This window comes from Silene latifolia, chromosome 5 (genome assembly GCF_048544455.1).
Source record: "Silene latifolia isolate original U9 population chromosome 5, ASM4854445v1, whole genome shotgun sequence".
NCBI lineage: Eukaryota > Viridiplantae > Streptophyta > Magnoliopsida > Caryophyllales > Caryophyllaceae > Silene > Silene latifolia.
The window spans coordinates 75486524-75504169 of record NC_133530.1 but is presented as its reverse complement, the minus strand read 5'-3'; the positions used below and the strand labels follow the sequence as shown (position 1 = coordinate 75504169).

Sequence of the window (17646 nt, the reverse complement as noted above, 5' to 3'; positions counted from 1 at the left end):
ATTAATGAGAAGAAATAAAAGAGAAGTTAATTTTTTTTCCCTCTAGTAAAAGTTGTTCAATCATTATTATATCTGTGAGAGTGATGAATATATATACAAATGAGTGAAAGTAGCAAATTGTCCCTGTTTGTTTGGTGTCAAGTGCAATTTACCCCTTTATTTTTTAACATGTGTAAATTAGTCCTATATATGTTTGCATTTATGTGCAAATTAGTCCATACAAATTGAAGCTCAGACCACCTTCTTGTGCCTGAGTCGTGTCATTTTTTTCTCCTTGCACGATGGGCGACACAGCCGCCTGACGGCTGACACGACCTACTTCCATCACCAACGTTCGTTGGTCACTAAGTTTCGTTCTAGAATAACCTTTCGTCCTCCTCTAGTTTCGACTGGAAGGGGTAATTATAATTAAATAATACTCCGTATAAATAATTTAGTTTTTTTTAATCAGATTTATTATTATTATTATTTTTATTATTATTATTATTTCCCATAAAATAGGATTTGTATAGTTGTCATATTCTCTTGTATAGTTGTCCTACCTCTTGTAAAACATATGTATTTAATACAATTAAATCACCCAATTCAAAATATTACTCTATATCAAATACTTCAATTTTAACATTAAAATATGTAAAAAAAAAATGGTGATACAACACTCGGTCTTGCTATCTGTTCTAGTCATTTGTTCATCATTTATAATAATATATACTCCCTTCTAGTCACTCATTTCTTCTCTCTTTTCTTTTTCATGGTAGTCGGATTTTCTTCTCTCTTTCCTTTTTATAAAAGGTTTGTGTGGTCCAAATTCATTTACATGTAGGGTTGAGTATTTTGTGTGGTCTAAAATCATTTCCTTATTTCTTGTGCAAAATGAAAGGGGAAGAAATAAACGAGTACATTTTAATTAAAGGATAAAAAATTATTATTATTATTAATTTATTTATTTTAATAAATGGAAAGGCAGCGCCGTTATGCGGAGAAAGACAGCAAAAGAGGGAGTCAAGACTATCTAGGAAGAAAGACTAAAATCCTAAACTCGTTGGCCGTTGGAGTAAACAATCAACATCAATAGGCAATAGCTAGCCCCCTCCATTCCTCTGCCTATAAATCTCAACCTACATTCCCTCGTCTTTTAGCACAAACACATTCCTACAACAAAACAAAACATATATACAAAAAAAAAAACATCAACAATAATATTATGTCTTCTTCAAACTATGATGGCAATTTTCCATACTGGAATAATAATAATCTTGAATATAATATGTATGGTGATCAATCTTCTGGCACTTCTTCACAATTTAATCAGTTTTCATTTTCTGAAAATCCGCAGTTTGATACCACTTTAACTTTTCATCATCAAAATAATCTTCCGGTAATGATCATTTTACTATGCCATACATACTCCCTCTGTCTATGTCTTGCCTTTGATTAAAGTACTACAGTAGTATTCTTTTATTTTCATGTTTCTTCTTAGATGGTACGTAAGGGTCGGGCCATCCATAACACTGACACTGGTATAGAATCGAACCCTTGTTAGAGTTATCACTATTTTTAGAATACAATTTGAATAGTGAAAAAAGTAACCTATAATAAGTCTAGGAAATTCGAAACAAAATTTAAAAATTGAGATTTTAGTTGAATTTGACATGTATTAGCCCTACAAAAATTTCAAGTTATTTAATTTATCCCTACAATGAATTTATTATTAGTTTAGGCACATGTGTGTATTATGCATTAATATATTGAATTAAATTGGAAAGAGTATTTACAAAGTAACATAATCTTTGTGTTCTTTTCAGCTCAACATTCATTATATGAAGTTATTTGATTTTGTTTGTGTAATGTAGGTAATTGATATTGATGAAGCTGTGAAGGGTGAGAGTAAACTTGGGTTAAAACTCACCAAAACTCCATCTTTACTCAATATTGTGAGTGGGTTCAAGACTTCATCTGGTGGCAAGAAGAAGCAAAAAGAGGATGATTTAGCTTCTTCTTCAGACAAGCTTAAAGCTTCTAATTTCTCTGCTTTATCCATCCAAATTGGCTCTTGGAAGGTAATTAGTTTTCTAACATCACCTTACCAATAATCTTAAGAATAATGCATAAAACACTTGTATAGGAAATTCTCAAATGGGAAAATTTTCAAGCTTTAGTTAATCTTTTAGTAAACAGAGAATGGTGAGTAATCTTATGGCAAAACCGTCTTTTTGTATTAGTCTATGAGACTATTATAAAGACTTATGTTATACTCGAAAAATAACTGAAAATTGACTTATGAACTTAAAAATTCAAGTTACTTTTTCATGAATTCTTTATACTCTCGTACAATAAGACAGTCTTACTCTAGAATCTATATATAATGAAAAACAGTACGGTTTTTTCGTTTGTAAAATGTGTTAGTGTTACCAGATGGTATTGAGTTACGAAAACTATATATCTCGTTAATTTGCTTGAAACAATTTTATTTTCATATGTTTTCGGGTGATATGTTATAGTAATTAACTAATTAACATACATATGGTGATTTACAATGCAGAGAGAATCAAGACATGAAGGAGATTTGGTAGCAAAGTGTTACTTCAAGAAGAGGAAGTTAGTTTGGGAGGTTTTGGATGGCAATCTAAAGACAAAGATTGAGTTTTTATGGTCTAACATTTTGGCCATTAAACAACGTACTTCCCATGCAGACAATACAAGAATTCTCGAGATTTTGGTAAGCGGTCTAATTTCATACTATATCGAAAATTTCAATCAACAAAAATAATATATATATATCACCAATTCAATCGAGATTTTAATAATCGGATGATACATACATTTCTCGACATAGCGAAGTATTTCGGTCATATATTTATTTCCTTGAATTGCGTTGCGCAGCTAGAGAGGAGTCCCTTGTTTTTCAATGAAGTAAATCCTCAACCTAGGAAGCATACAAATTGGGAGCAAACAAATGACTTCACCAACAACCAAGCTTCCTTAAACAGGTAATCACAAATTGGATGTACTTCTAATATGGGTTATGCATGGTTTTCCATATATATATATATATATATATATATATATATATATATACATTGTTGTCAGAATCGCGATTCGATCCAACGATTCTACGATTTTACGATCCAAAAATGTTTAACCGATCCTGGATCCTACGATTCCATCATAGTTGTAGAATCTTACGATCCTGTTAATTTTAAAATTTCTAGAGATGAGATCATAACACGATCCTACGATTTTACGATCCTGCGATCCGATTCCATAATAAAAAATTAATATATATTTTTATATAATGACACCGTAAACTCAAATTTCGTGTAAGTTGTAGAAACATGTTCATACAATGACACTAAAATCATTAATTACCAATATTTTATGAATAAAATTAATAAATAAGTGTTTTAATTTTCAATTATATGTTCTTACCAAATAAAAAAATATATTTAGTGAGTTTGTAGAATCTTGCGATTCTACGATCCGATTCTACCGATTCGATCCTACCCTCCCCATCGATCCAAAGTAGAATCCCGATCCTGACAACATTGTATATATATATATATATATATATATATATATATATATATATATATATTACATCATGGTAATTATAAATGGAAATGAGATGACGTTACTAAATAATACGAGTCTTAATACCAGCCTCTCACATATCCTCTCTATTATTTCTTTGTACTTCGTAATATGTATTTTTTCTAATACGATTTTGTCTTGATTCGTTTTATATTGTTTCTCTCTTACGTAGGAAACACACTCTTGAATTTGCACCTGGAATATTGGAGAAACATTTTGATAAGATCGTACAAGCTGACCCAAAACTACAACGTTTAAGCCAACAACCTTGGCCAAATCATATTAGTCCATATTTCCATGAAATCCGTTTCACCAATGGAGTTGACTTTAATCATTCACCTATCACTTCTACCTTTCCACCACATTATTCCTTTGATCCTACCATCACCTCAGGAAATTCCACTCATATTGAAGGTACATTTTCACTTACTTTTAACGTCACTTGGTAGTACTGAGTTCAGTACCATCATAATTCATACGAATATATATTATGTTAATCTTATACTTCCTCCATTCAACTCCACTTTACCTATTTCTATTTTCTACACTATTCACAAATGCACATTCAATCTCGATTTTCTCTCAATACATAAGTGAAAATATATTCATGTGAGATCTTGTTTGATTCGTCTTTACGAGTACATTAAAAATATTTAACTTTTATAATTTTTTCAAATACGTAGCTAACGATATTTACTGCGTAAAACACGCGTTGACGAACGTGAAAAAGCAAAGTGGTAGAGTGGAGTTGAATGGAGGAAGTATTACTATATATGGTTATATTATATTAATATAATACTCTCGTTATTTGGTTATGGTAATACTAAAACTCAGCCTGATCAGTAACTCTATATATATCTTTAATTTCCGTCATATTGAAGGTACATTTTCACTTACTTTCAGTGTCATAAGTCCAATACCATCATAATTCATATTAATATATATTATGTTAATCTTATATTAATATATGGTTATATTTATATTTATATAAAACTCTCGTTATTTGGTTATGGTGATACTAAAACTCAGCCTGAGCAGTAACTCTATATCTTTAAGTTCCGTCATTTCACTAATTTGTCGTCTTCTTGAATCATGTAGGGATGAATTCTTCGCAAATCACTCATTCCGACTTTTTCCCATCAACAAACTACCAAAGTCATGATGCATCATTCAATCAAAATGTTTCACCATACCAAAATCTTGAACAAGGAGAACTAAACATCAATGGTGATGATCATCCTCATGGACTACCAAATCTTTACAACAACCAATCACAATTTTACACATCGTCGGACGTAGGAGAAATAAACCAGCATGTTTCTTACGTACAAGAAGAACAACAATTAAGCTATGACCCATCTTCTTTCCCGTATTCTTATGCTAATTCTGAAACCCAAGATGTAGGGTATTATCAATCAAACAATGATTATCAAAGTCAATATTATTATGATGCTGGAGGAAATCAATGGCAGTAGCTATGGCGGAATTAGGGTTTGAAGTGAAGCAAGCGAGTGGGCGAAAAATTTCAAGGGAAGCTCGTTATATATAATGCAATAAGATATACGAGTATTAGAAAAGAAAGTAATTATTTTAACTAAAATTTTCGACTTTTTAGTTGTCTTATGGGGCAAGCGTCTATGCTAATCCTTGATCTTGCTAGTAGTCATTATAGATGTAGAAGTTTGTATGTGTAGATTAATTAAGTTGAAATGAGTTAAAATGTGTGCTTTAATTTAGAAAATGGATAGGTTTGGTGTGGAGTTTGAAATTTCTAACTCAAAAAACATATCCAAAGAATAGCTTAGGGTATGGATGTATGATTTGTGTAGTAAAATGTTGTCTATCTAAAGCAAAGCTGATTTACTCCCTCCGTCTCGGTCATTTATTTACATTTGATTTTAACATAATTATTAAGGAAATGGAAGGGAATCAATTTTGATTAGTATTATTGAATGACAAGTGAATTATTGATATGAAGGATCAAAATATTCATAAAAAAACGCCTTCAATATAAATAAATAAAATAAAAATGGTAAACAAACGGACTTGGACGGATGAGTATTAAATTTTCTTGTTTGCAACTTAACCTAGCTACTCCTTTGTCAAAATATGGTTTTATTTTACTTGAATAAAAACACACATCATTTCTTCATTTTGACTATTTATTCTCTTTATTTAGTCAATTGTTTACCATTCTATTTTGAAAATGTATTTGGACCTTTCCGAGACCGTAATCATTGTTTAAGAGTTTCAGGAAATATTTTTCAAAAAAAAAAAAGAGTTTCAAGAAATAAAAAAATACAAAATTGAGTTAATCATTGACAGTATTATACGAATGTACTGAGTATACAAGAGTCCTACACAGGTTATGACACTACACAAAATAATAATAATATAATTTCCTGTCTATCTATTCCTATATTAGCTCAAATTCTCCAGGTTTTCAGGTTAAGGTGTACGGAAACTATTTGTAAGGAATAATATATTCAATTTCTCAGATGCTCAAGACCTACTTAATGAGAGAATTTGGCAGAGATAATAAACTTAATTAATTATTAATTAACAATGGATTCTTCAAATAATAATCATGATCATTATTATCATGGTAATCATGATGATCAATATGATAATTATAGATTATTTCCTTTATTGACTGATGATGTAAATACTAATCAATCGTCACAAAATTCTCCTGCTTTTGCTAATCACAATTTACCGCATGCTGTAATCCCTTCTACTTTCCATACTTTCCATGATCAGGTATTTAATTATTTTAATGCCTATTCTAATAGCATCTTTTTTTTTTTACTTCCTAGCTGTATTAGCTTGTTTAATTAGAGCGTTATGAGTATATGATTATTCACGATGTTTAATTGTTTGGGTAGTTACCCGTCTATTGTAGTTGAGTTTTTACGAGGGTCACCTTTCTTAACTTTACCAGCTCAGTGAGCTGACATCTGCTATGATAATACAGTTATAAGAATATCAATTGTTTCTTACATTCAGATATCTTTGCATGAAAACAGTGCGTTTAATCGTACTAATAAGGGAAATAGAACTTAAACATATAAAATTCTCCCTTCGTTTATCTAATAGGAGTAATTCCTATTCCATATATGTGACCACTCCGCGAGTTATTGGAGGCTACTAGGATTTGAAACCGTAACCTTTGGTCACACCAGCTTCCAATTCGTGAGTGATACCCTAACAGATAACCATTTCAACCAAAATCTGTGATGGTTGAGACTTAACTATTATATTTATATCTTATTAGTTAAAAGGTTATGACAGAGATTATTAAATTTGCTCGACCCCTACCAAATTTCAAATTGATTGGATCATATTCCATGGCGTTTATTTATCGGAGTGTATCTATTTATCATACACCCCTATAACAAAAGTTTCGCGTGTCAAAGCCGGTGTAGCCTATTAATATCGAATTACAATTAGACAAACTTAAACCAAATTACTGTCAAGTCGAATAGATATTGAAGTTGGCAAATCGAATTGTAACTGAGAATTTATTACGCCATTTGTCTATTTAGGCACCAAGGAATAGCGAAGTTGCAAATGTGAATGATGAAACAACAGTTAATGTAAAGGTCACCAAGGTTGGAACTTCGAGTGTCAAGAAGCGAAAGCGCAAGAATGCCAAGCCTGCTTTGCCTAAGCCGAACGACAATAAGGCTATTAACTTTCCCATTTCCTCTCTCGAAATTGGCTCTTGGAAGGTATATATATCACAACTAATCACCGAGTTTTATTACTATCACTAACTATACTCGCATATAATAGTAAAGTTCTAAATATATGCATTAATTACATTGGGTTGTATATAATTTAGTCTTGAATTCCTAACTTAATACGGAGTACCAAATATAGAATGAAGATATTAAATGCTTAAATACAACTCATTTGAGTTGTATATATCAAAACCCTTATTATTATCCAAAAAAGAAATTATTTTGTACTCCATATAATTTTATTGTAGTGTAGGCAATCACGAATGGTGAAAATTGAACTCGACTTAACTCGGGTGGTAATGAGTGGTATAGTCAGTGGCGGAGCTGGGATTCCCGTTGGGGGTGGGGCAAAAAACTACTGATTTACAATGTTATTTATATTTGATTTTTCTATTTTTTAAGCAGAATGATTATTACATGAGATAATGAGTAGCGGTTTGTTTTGCGAGCAGAGACAAGCCAGACATAACGAGGATTTGATAGCAAGGTGCTACTTCAGCAAGAAAACATTAGCTTGGGAAGTTTTAGATGAAGAAAACTGCAAGAATAAGTTGGAATTTTCCTTTTCTGACATTGACGCTATCAACTCAGTTATTACTCCAGAAAACGGACTTCTTTATATAAGGGTATGCTTCACTATAATCTATTTAACCACCATTCCAAGTTGATAAATGAGATAGCGTCATAATGAGTATGATGGTACCAGAAGAACGTAGATTGAAAATCGTAGTTGCATTATTTTTTATTTGGGTCTAACGAAGCGCGCATTTTAGTGGCATTACAATAGAGGACAAGGAGGATTCGAACCTAGAACTATTGTAGATAATACCAGCCTCCATCTTAACCACTAGACTAACACATCTTCGATTATATTTTTTTGTAAGGGGTATTTAATTCAAATGTAAATAAATGATTAAGACGTAGAAATAATTGGTTATTACCGGTTGACGATCCTTGCTAACCCTTGCGCTCTTGACTATATCGTTGATGATATTGTTTAAAATAATTGTGAAGATTGTATACAAGTTTAATGATTTAGACGTAACGAGTAATTATTTGTTTTTCTCCATGTATAGTTGAAGAACCGTCCAGCATTCCGTCACGACGTAAATAAACAACCAAAGAGACACACTAGTTGGCAAGATCATGTAGACTTTACTGGTGGAGAAGCCACCCGAACAAGGTATAAATATGCTCTCAATTTCCTTAATTGCAGATTTTAAATGAGACGCTGTCAATAAATCCAAGTTCTTACATACATACTAAATCACATGGAACATCGTCTCATATAATTTCTTGTACCGAGTTTATCTACTAATAACGAAAAAAAAAAAACACAGTTTCATTCAAAATATATTTTTTCCAGGGTACACAAGCTAGAAATCGATCCTCGCAATCTCCGAAAGCATTACAACAACATAATAAAACATGACAATAAGTTGTTGGAATTGAGCAAAAAGAAGTTCCCAGACAATGAAAGTACATTATTTGACGATGATCCTAACTCAATTAATAATCCAGTGCATACCCTACCCGAGCTTCCATCAAATTTTAGGGTACCACCACAACCACCCTTAGCAATTCAAGGCTATGATTTTGCAGGGAGAAATTGGCCAGAAGGTAATATCAGCAATAACAACTACGCAAATCACGATTATCCAACAAGAAATTACAGTATTGATGTATTATATCCTAGTCAAGTATACGGCAGCAACTCTGACAACCAACATTTGGGGTCCACCGCACCACCATTACTACCACCTCTGAACTACACCATCAATGCTCATGATCGACCACAAGAGTGGGCTCCTCTGGTTTATCCAGGACTTGGTACAACCACACCAGCACCTTTGAATGACGAAAACGTATCTGTCCCGGCTCATGCTAATGCTAGATTAATTGACTTCTCTTCCAATACAAGTGTTGACCTAATGCAAATACAACTTAGGTATCTGCAGCAACATGGTTCTAGTTATAATAACAACCAGTTACAAAGTCGAGCACCAATTAACCATGATGTCGCTCATGTGGCTAATCCAAGTCGAAGGTCTAATAATAACTAGCTACTGTGTGATTCATATATATGTAATTGGATCCTAGCCCTTTTTTGAGGTTCATAATATTTTCCCTTTGCTTTAATATAATAATATGCTATATATAATTATATATACTCACCATATACTAGAATTTATACGTATGTATAAATAGTGTTTTGTTGCTATTGTTTGATTTTTTTTTTTCCCTATTTCTTTTCCCTTACAATGATATAATTCAAGATGAGTGCTCATGCTTAAAGTTTGTAAAAATAATAGAAAGATGGGGTAAGGAGTCTAAATATGATTAGAAAATAATTATCAATATATATACTCGTAAGAAATGCAAAATAAAACATGTACTCCGTACTAGTTTAGATCTCGTACAAATGCGTGGTATTTTAGATTGTAATATATAGATAAATGAACATTTTTAATAATTACACATTAAATTTACTGTTAAAGTCTACAATATTAATGTGTTCTATACTTCTACTAATTATTAAGACAGAAAAGGGAAAACTTGAGGACACATCTTAGACTAAGGTTTGGAATGGAATACAATGGATTCTAATCATTCAAGTGTTTCACCTCAATTCCTTGGAATCTCATACCCCGCCTCCCTCCCATGGATTCTAAATCCATTCCTTTATGTTTATGTTTTAAATGAACCAAACATATTTTCCTATTTGGATAGTGATAGGACGCCACCGGGTGGCACCGAATCTCGGCGCCACCATAATTAAAGAAAAAAGAAAATAAAAAAAAATAAAATATATGTTTTCGTTTTTACGCCAAAGTTTAAAGGACATTTGTGTAATTTTATATCTATTCGATCAATTAAAATAATAGTCTAACTAAACTAACTTTTATTTATAATATTTTACACAAAATAATTTATTTAATATTCATTATTAGTAATTACTTTTCTTCATCATTGTATTGTGTATTCATCTACTTCGTTTTTATTTACAAGCCAATAAAAGAAAAAATAATACAGTAAGATCTCTTTGTGAAGACATTGTTGAAATTAGTTCTGAAATTGTGATATGTAACAAAAAATTTCTCTTAATTTAATCCGTCGCAGCCTTAACCATGAATCAAATATGAACTCTAATACCTACTACCGTACTCATGTACTCGGGTAGCCTACTGGCGAGTGAGTGGCTACTACCTATATATCAAGTACAAATCTGCATCATTCACTTGTTAAATACTCCGCACTACGTGCTCCATAAGCTCGCACATGGTTAAACACGTTGTAAACAAACCAAGCATTTGGTGGTTGTAACATTCTCCACAAAAAATGGCATGACTCTAGGGAAATCCTACTGATAAAACCTGTTTTTTTTACTATTAACTACAATTAGTGATTCAATTTTACATATCTAAACTACCCTTTTTCATTAATTAGTTTAAAATTTAAATTTTAGAGAAGAGAAATGAAAAAATCTACGTAATTTACTATAATAACTCCGGTGGCGCCCAATTTGAGTACCACCGGGTGGCGCCATCTCATTTTCCTATTTGGAAAGGTATGGAATTGGAACCCCATACTTCTATGGTTTCTCATTCCAATTCATTCCATTCTTAAGAAGTGAACCAAACAACCCCTAAGTGTAATATACTCCCTCTGTCCCGGTCATTTGTTGTCCTTATCCATATTGGTGTGTCTCAGTGAGTTGTTATCCTTTCTATTTTAAGAATGAACTTGATGAACAATTTGATCATCCACACTCAATTTGTTCCACTTGTCATTTAATAATTGGTTCATTTCTCTTTCCTTGGTCTTTGTGCCAAAATCAAAGGACAACAAATGACTAGGACGGAGGGAGTATTTCTCTACAAATATTGAGATATAAGAATTATAAAGTAAGCCAACATTTGTATAGAATAAACAAAAGTTTAAGCGCAATATTTGAGAATAACCAAACCGATTTACTATTAAGGTCCAATTTGTAGTTGAGAATGATTTAAGCGAAAAAAATCTAATTTTATCTATCTATTCTTTTAATAAATATAGGATGACTGGATGAGTCATTTTAATGAGATGTCATGTAGTGTTGTGTTAGACCTAATAACACTCAAAACCTTGTGACTAAGCTTGAATAATCACGTCATAACCCACACCGATCTAGATTACAATCACTCTTTGAACATGATTATACTAGTGTTTGGTTGGAGGCTTTTGGGATGGAGTTAGATACCAATAATTTTTAACCCATTCTAACTCCTTAAAATCTCATACTCATATATATACATCCCATTTTCTAATTTCATTCTACCATATTACTACTACAAAATTGATTTTAGGATCAAACCAAACACTATGTATGAGATTCTAACTCCATACTAATATAATATTACAATCCATTTCGATTCATTCAATACTTTGAAGTTTGAACGAAACGACCCCTAGAGGCATGTTCAACGTGTACATTAAAGCCAAAATCAACCCAAAAGAGAAACAAAATGACAAAATCAATAATGAGTTGGCATATCCATAAACCCAAAGAATTGAATATTCCCCCAAACAATCCCTCCCCTCGTGTAAACACCCAATCAAACCCTGCCAGCTGTACCATACAGACCCCCATTTACAACGTGTCACAATTCCATTTGTCCACGGCACTCTCAATTTGGCAACTAGGACAAAAACAGAATTAGTCAACACCTCCTATAAACGAAAACTTCGAGCTAATTCTACTCTGCTCGATCACTCACACATTTCTCACCTTACTCGAGAACTTCAACAATGGCGTTTCGAAGGAGAAACCCTAGCGCTTTCTCTCTCCTAATTCTACTCTCTCTCTTCGCATTTTCATCCGCTAAGGTGTTCTTCGAAGAGCGATTCGACGACGGTAAATTCTATTCATCTTTTTGATTTCGCATTTTTTTTTGTTAAATTTGTTCCAGTTAGTTTTGTTGTTCATGAATCATGAATTTTGATCGTTTTTGTAATGTGATAGTGATTTATGATTTACGATTTTGATTAGATTGATGTGATTTCAGAGTTTAATGATGATTATTTGATCGGCATTTGAATTGGATCTATAATTGCGTACGAATTCGCATTTTTGTGATATTAGGAGTAGTTAGTTTGTTGTTCATGAATCGTGAATTTCGTTCGTTTTTGTAATGTGATCGCACAGTTATCTTTTGAATCCGCATTCTATGTGATTTTAGTTATAGTTAGTTTGTTGTTTACGAATCCTGAATTTTGATCGTTTTTGTAATGTGATTTTGATTTTTATGTTGATTTTTGATCGGCATTTTGAATTCTATCTGCAAATGTGTATGATTTACCTGATTGTTATCTGATCATTTATTTGATTCAATTTTACTCGTTTTTTATTTCAAATTTTTTAATATTAGGTTCAGTTAGTTTGTTGTTCATAAATTATAAATTTTGATCGTTTTTGTAATGTGATACGAGTTATTATTTGTGAATTTATCGTTGTGTTTTCTGTTTCTTATGCTGATATTTTATCAGGATTATGAATTCAATCTGCAATTGCGTACGGTATACCTATATTTATTTGATCAATACCGTGTTTTAAATTTGTTAGATAATGTTTAATTGTATCAATCAAATGAAATTTGTTGTAGGAGCAAATAAGAGAAGTTAATTTGAGATGATTTTGCATTTCAATAAGGCTACATCGAGATCTGGTTGTGCTGTATTGGTATCGTCTTTGTGGTTAATCATGTGCATTGATGTAAGATCTGTGTTCGCTGTGATTATCACAGTTAGTTTTGTCAATCTGAGATTGTTTATGTGCTTTTGTTAATGTTCGTGGCACGTTTGAGGTGTGATTATATAATGTATGTGAGTAGTTTACTATCTTCTTGTTTTTTTGGCGATTGGTGGCTGATGTTTCTGTAATTTAGTATAAAGTAGGTATGAGATGGATAACAAACGAATAACAGAGAAATGAAAATGTGTAACCAAACTTTAAACAAGCTAGGACTCGCTGTAAGGATTGTTGCCGAGGCTTTGTTTGTAGTAGTGTTTTTATCTTATTATCCGTACATTTCCTCTCTCAGAGCCTTTAGTCGACAAGCTATTGTGCTATGAATGTTTGCACAAATGATTCTTAGACTGGTGGAAAAATAATAGCAGGGGCACAATTTTAACAAGATTAAGGAAGTTGGTTACATCCTCGCCTAGAGTCATACTAGTATGTTTAATGTATTTGTGCTGAAGTTTAAAATGTGGTGGCAGGAGATAGAAGTGTATTTTCTTGCACACCATCTTTCTTGTTTTTTCAACTATCATGTCAATTTCGTATTTGTACATGATTTTCGAATATGCTAAAAAATCTTCAATGCATTTCTCAGCACTGGTGTATCTATGTGTGTATCATGGACGTCTTAAATTATTTTATCTAACCTTCTCTTTTTTTTTGTGTCAAAGATGGATGGGAGTCTCGTTGGGTTAAATCTGACTGGAAGAAGGATGAAAATATGGCTGGAGAGTGGAATTTCACCTCTGGCAAATGGAACGGAGATGCTAACAACAAAGGTATGTCATAGACGACATCCTATAAATTTGTGTACGCCGTATATCTCTGGTTTTCTATTACTCCGATAGTCCTATCTACTTAGTCCTCCTCGACCGATGTATAACCCTTGAATCTTTCACAGGTATTCAGACTAGTGAAGACTACAGATTCTACGCGATCTCTGCTGAATACCCAGAGTTCAGCAACAAGGATAAAACTCTAGTTTTCCAATTCTCTGTTAAGCATGAACAGAAGCTTGATTGCGGTGGTGGTTACATGAAGTTACTCAGTGGTGAAATCGATCAGAAGAAATTTGGTGGTGACACCCCTTATAGGTTTGCCCTACCTCCCTTTGGCGCTGAAAGTATATCTCACTGGCGGTTAAGCCGGTTATCATTGGTTTTAAGTTCCTAAGTCACTCATATAATACTATTTAATCTGCTGGCATTGCAGCATCATGTTCGGTCCTGACATCTGTGGGTACAGCACCAAGAAAGTCCATGCCATTCTTACTTACAATGGGACTAACCACTTGATCAAGAAGGATGTCCCATGTGAGACTGACCAGCTGACTCACGTTTACACTTTCATTCTTCGCCCGGATGCAACCTACAGCATTCTTATCGACAATGAGGAGAAGCAGAAGGGCAGCCTGTATGAACACTGGGACCTACTTCCCGCTAAGAAGATCAAGGATCCAGAAGCCAAGAAGGTATCCACTTTTGGAAGCCAAATTTCTTTTGTTTCACGTGCAAAGTGTGCAATGGTGTCTTTTTTTTCTGAGTAAAGGCTTCTGAATGTTAATTTAGCCTGAGGACTGGGATGACAAGGAGTACATTCCTGACCCAGAAGACAAGAAGCCTGACGGTTACGATGACATCCCTAAGGAGATCCCTGATGCCGATGCAAAGAAGGTATTGTATATCACCACTTGAGATTAAAATTGTGTTGAAATTATTATAGTCAGGAGTCATTGAAATATGTCCCTAACTTGATCACCGTTCCCATTTATTAGCCTGAGGACTGGGATAATGAGGAAGATGGTGAATGGACTGCCCCAACCATTCCTAACCCCGAGTACAAGGGCCCATGGAAGGCAAAGGTTTGTGGAGTCCAATTTTAAGGCACTCGGTACTGCTCTATTGAGTAACTTGTATGACTGATGCCTGGTGCTGATTAAGCTCACATATATACCTTGCTTGCAGAAAATCAAGAACCCTAACTACAAGGGCAAGTGGAAGGCACCTATGATTGATAACCCAGGTCCGCTCCTTGATCTTCTTCTACATCTCACATGCTCATTACCTTGAACTTTTGCAATGAGCTTATCCAGCTATTTTGATATTCCAGACTTCAAGGATGACCCAGAGCTCTATGTTTTCCCCAGCTTAAGATATGTTGGTATCGAGTTGTGGCAGGTAGCATTTGTTTCCCATGTTTGCTTTCATCCAAAGACAGACATTGCTTATATTATCTGCAATAAAGTTCGAATACTTAGAAATCGACATGCCCGCTTTCTGCAGGTCAAATCTGGAACACTCTTTGACAATGTCTTGATCAGTGATGATCCCGAGTATGCAAAGCAGTTGGCTGAAGAAACCTGGGCCAAGCACAAGGATGTAAGAATTTGTTTGCTTTCACACTTCTAACCCCCTTGCGTCACCTTTCAGGGTTTCCTTTTTTATGACATTTTTTTTTGTATATTTCAGGCTGAAAAGACTGCTTTTGATGAGGCCGAAAAGAAAAGAGAAGACGAGGTATGGATATTGTTAACACTTAATTAGCTCCCAATTGTATGCTTACATTTATTGCTGCATCTTTCTTTTATGATTTTATTATGACATAAGGCAATTAGTTCGTCATTCTGATATATATGTAACTGAGGAATCAGAATTTATAGAAGCGAAAAACCTGTTTTGGATACATAATACTGGTGTCGCCCTCTGGCAGTCTTGGAGTCTGTGGTTCAGTTAACATCTCGAAGTTTTGAATGGTTCCGTGCCTCCTATATTCATTCCCACTCAGGCACTCATGTGTCATTAGTTCGACTAATAAGCTTACTTGGGGTTAATTTTTATTTATTTTTCAAATGAAGTGACAAATATCAAATTCTAACTAGAGTTTTGTACTTCCGACAGGAAGCAAAGGATAATCCAGTTGAATCAGATGTGAGTGGCGAATTTTTCTTTGTTTTTGCTAATAGAATTCGTAACCCTCCTAAACTAAACCGTACATGCTTTTCAGGCTGACGATGATGAAGATGATGCTGAAGACTCTGATGGTGATGACGTCAGTGCTGATGCCGAATCAGAAACGGAGGCCGATTCTAAGGACGAAGAGAAACATGTACGTACAGTCCCATTTCATGACCTATACTGCACATAAGTAACATAACATTAACAAGTTTGCTGCGTATTAATTTGTATCTTAACTTGGATCTTGGGTCTATTTACAGGATGAGCTTTGAGTACGAGGAACGAGTCAACTGTTACGAGAGGGAGGGATAGATTCAGCGACTTGGTTCACTCACAGGCAGCTCTCTTTCGTTTGCCATTTTTTTTAGCTTAGGGTTTTAGTGATTGAGTTTAAAAAACTGATATAGCCGAACTCTGTTGCTCGAATTGCCTTAGTTTTAAATTTGAAACATCAAATAGATTAACCTTCGAATTGTAGCTCAGTTGAATTATGATAGTGTTACATTAAGCTTTCCTTCTTACGTGTTTAGCTTTAAAATGGAAATCCAGTCTAAAATTGCGTAGCTGCGCTGTTTCTTTTATGTCCAATTAACTTCCTCTTCATTTTGTACAGTAGTAAGGTTGTGGGAAAGGAGTTAGGAGATTACCTTTTTTGCAAATCAATATTACCATTGAAAATAATTTACACCGTGTGGGAAGATTTGAGGAACGTGTTGTGGAATTAGGGTAGAAGTGGCAGATGGGTCAATTAGGTTGGGTCTATTTGGGTTGGTCAATTCGGTATGCTTCACTTCTCGATTAGGGCCGGGTTTGGGTCATTTAAGGTCGTTTTAGGTTCTTTCAAATCATTTATGATCGGATTGATTAAGGGTCGAGTTGTTTTAGGTCGGTCAACATTTAGTCAATCAAGATTCAGTTTGAGACTAGATCAGTTAGGACAACTTAGATTTTGAGTCGGGAAATTTTGAATCACTTACGCGTCTAGCTTGACTTTTTGAAAATGATGTTTCAGAACGAGTTAGCTTTGGTAGGGATGCTCATGATAATACGACTTATTGTATAATAAATTAATAATACTAGTAACTAGTAATTTAAGGCCGTTTTAGGTTTCTTCAAATTATTTAAGATCGGATTAATTACGGCCTTACGGGTCGGGTCGTTTTAGGTCGGTCAATCAAAGTTCAGGCTGAGACTAGATTGGTTGGGACAATTCAGATTTTGGGCCGAGCAATTTTAAGTCACTTGGTCAGCTTTCTTTTTCAAAACGTTGTTTCAGAACGAGTTAGTTTTGCTAGTTCTGCTCGTGATACAATCAATACTATATATTAAATCCAGAAACCAAGGGACTTTAATGTAATTAAAGAAAGTTATAAAAATTAATTATACTATATAGTTTTAAATCAATAGCACCGTGTGATGGACCCGATTAAGGGATCTCAATGCAATTATTATATAGTTTGGATTAAAATTAAATTATATAGAAACTTGGTAATTTCCTAAACATGGTAAATTTCCTTACAATAAAATAATTAACTAAAATGGTCAATTTCCTTAAAATAAAATACGTAATTAATTAAGA

The 17646-nt window shown here is 33.5% G+C and overlaps 2 protein-coding genes across 2 annotated transcripts; both read left to right on the top strand.

The window, feature by feature from the left end:
* The first annotated feature begins 1056 nt into the window (after positions 1–1056).
* On the top strand, positions 1057–5533 carry LOC141656161 (uncharacterized). Its single transcript, XM_074463035.1, has 6 exons — positions 1057–1378; positions 1854–2060; positions 2543–2719; positions 2884–2990; positions 3764–4005; positions 4690–5533. The coding sequence occupies exons 1-6, from the start codon at positions 1205–1207 to the stop codon at positions 5064–5066; spliced, it is 1284 nt and encodes a 427-aa protein (XP_074319136.1). The 5' UTR covers positions 1057–1204; the 3' UTR covers positions 5067–5533.
* Positions 5534–11650: 6117 nt separating this feature from the next.
* Positions 11651–16588, top strand: LOC141657576 (calreticulin-like). Its single transcript, XM_074464856.1, has 13 exons — positions 11651–12228; positions 13785–13892; positions 14015–14207; positions 14326–14584; positions 14682–14786; positions 14888–14974; positions 15078–15135; positions 15223–15290; positions 15396–15491; positions 15582–15629; positions 16011–16040; positions 16117–16218; positions 16328–16588. Exons 1-13 carry the CDS (start codon positions 12123–12125, stop codon positions 16337–16339), a joined length of 1272 nt encoding a protein of 423 aa, XP_074320957.1. The 5' UTR covers positions 11651–12122; the 3' UTR covers positions 16340–16588.
* The last annotated feature ends 1058 nt before the right edge of the window (positions 16589–17646 follow it).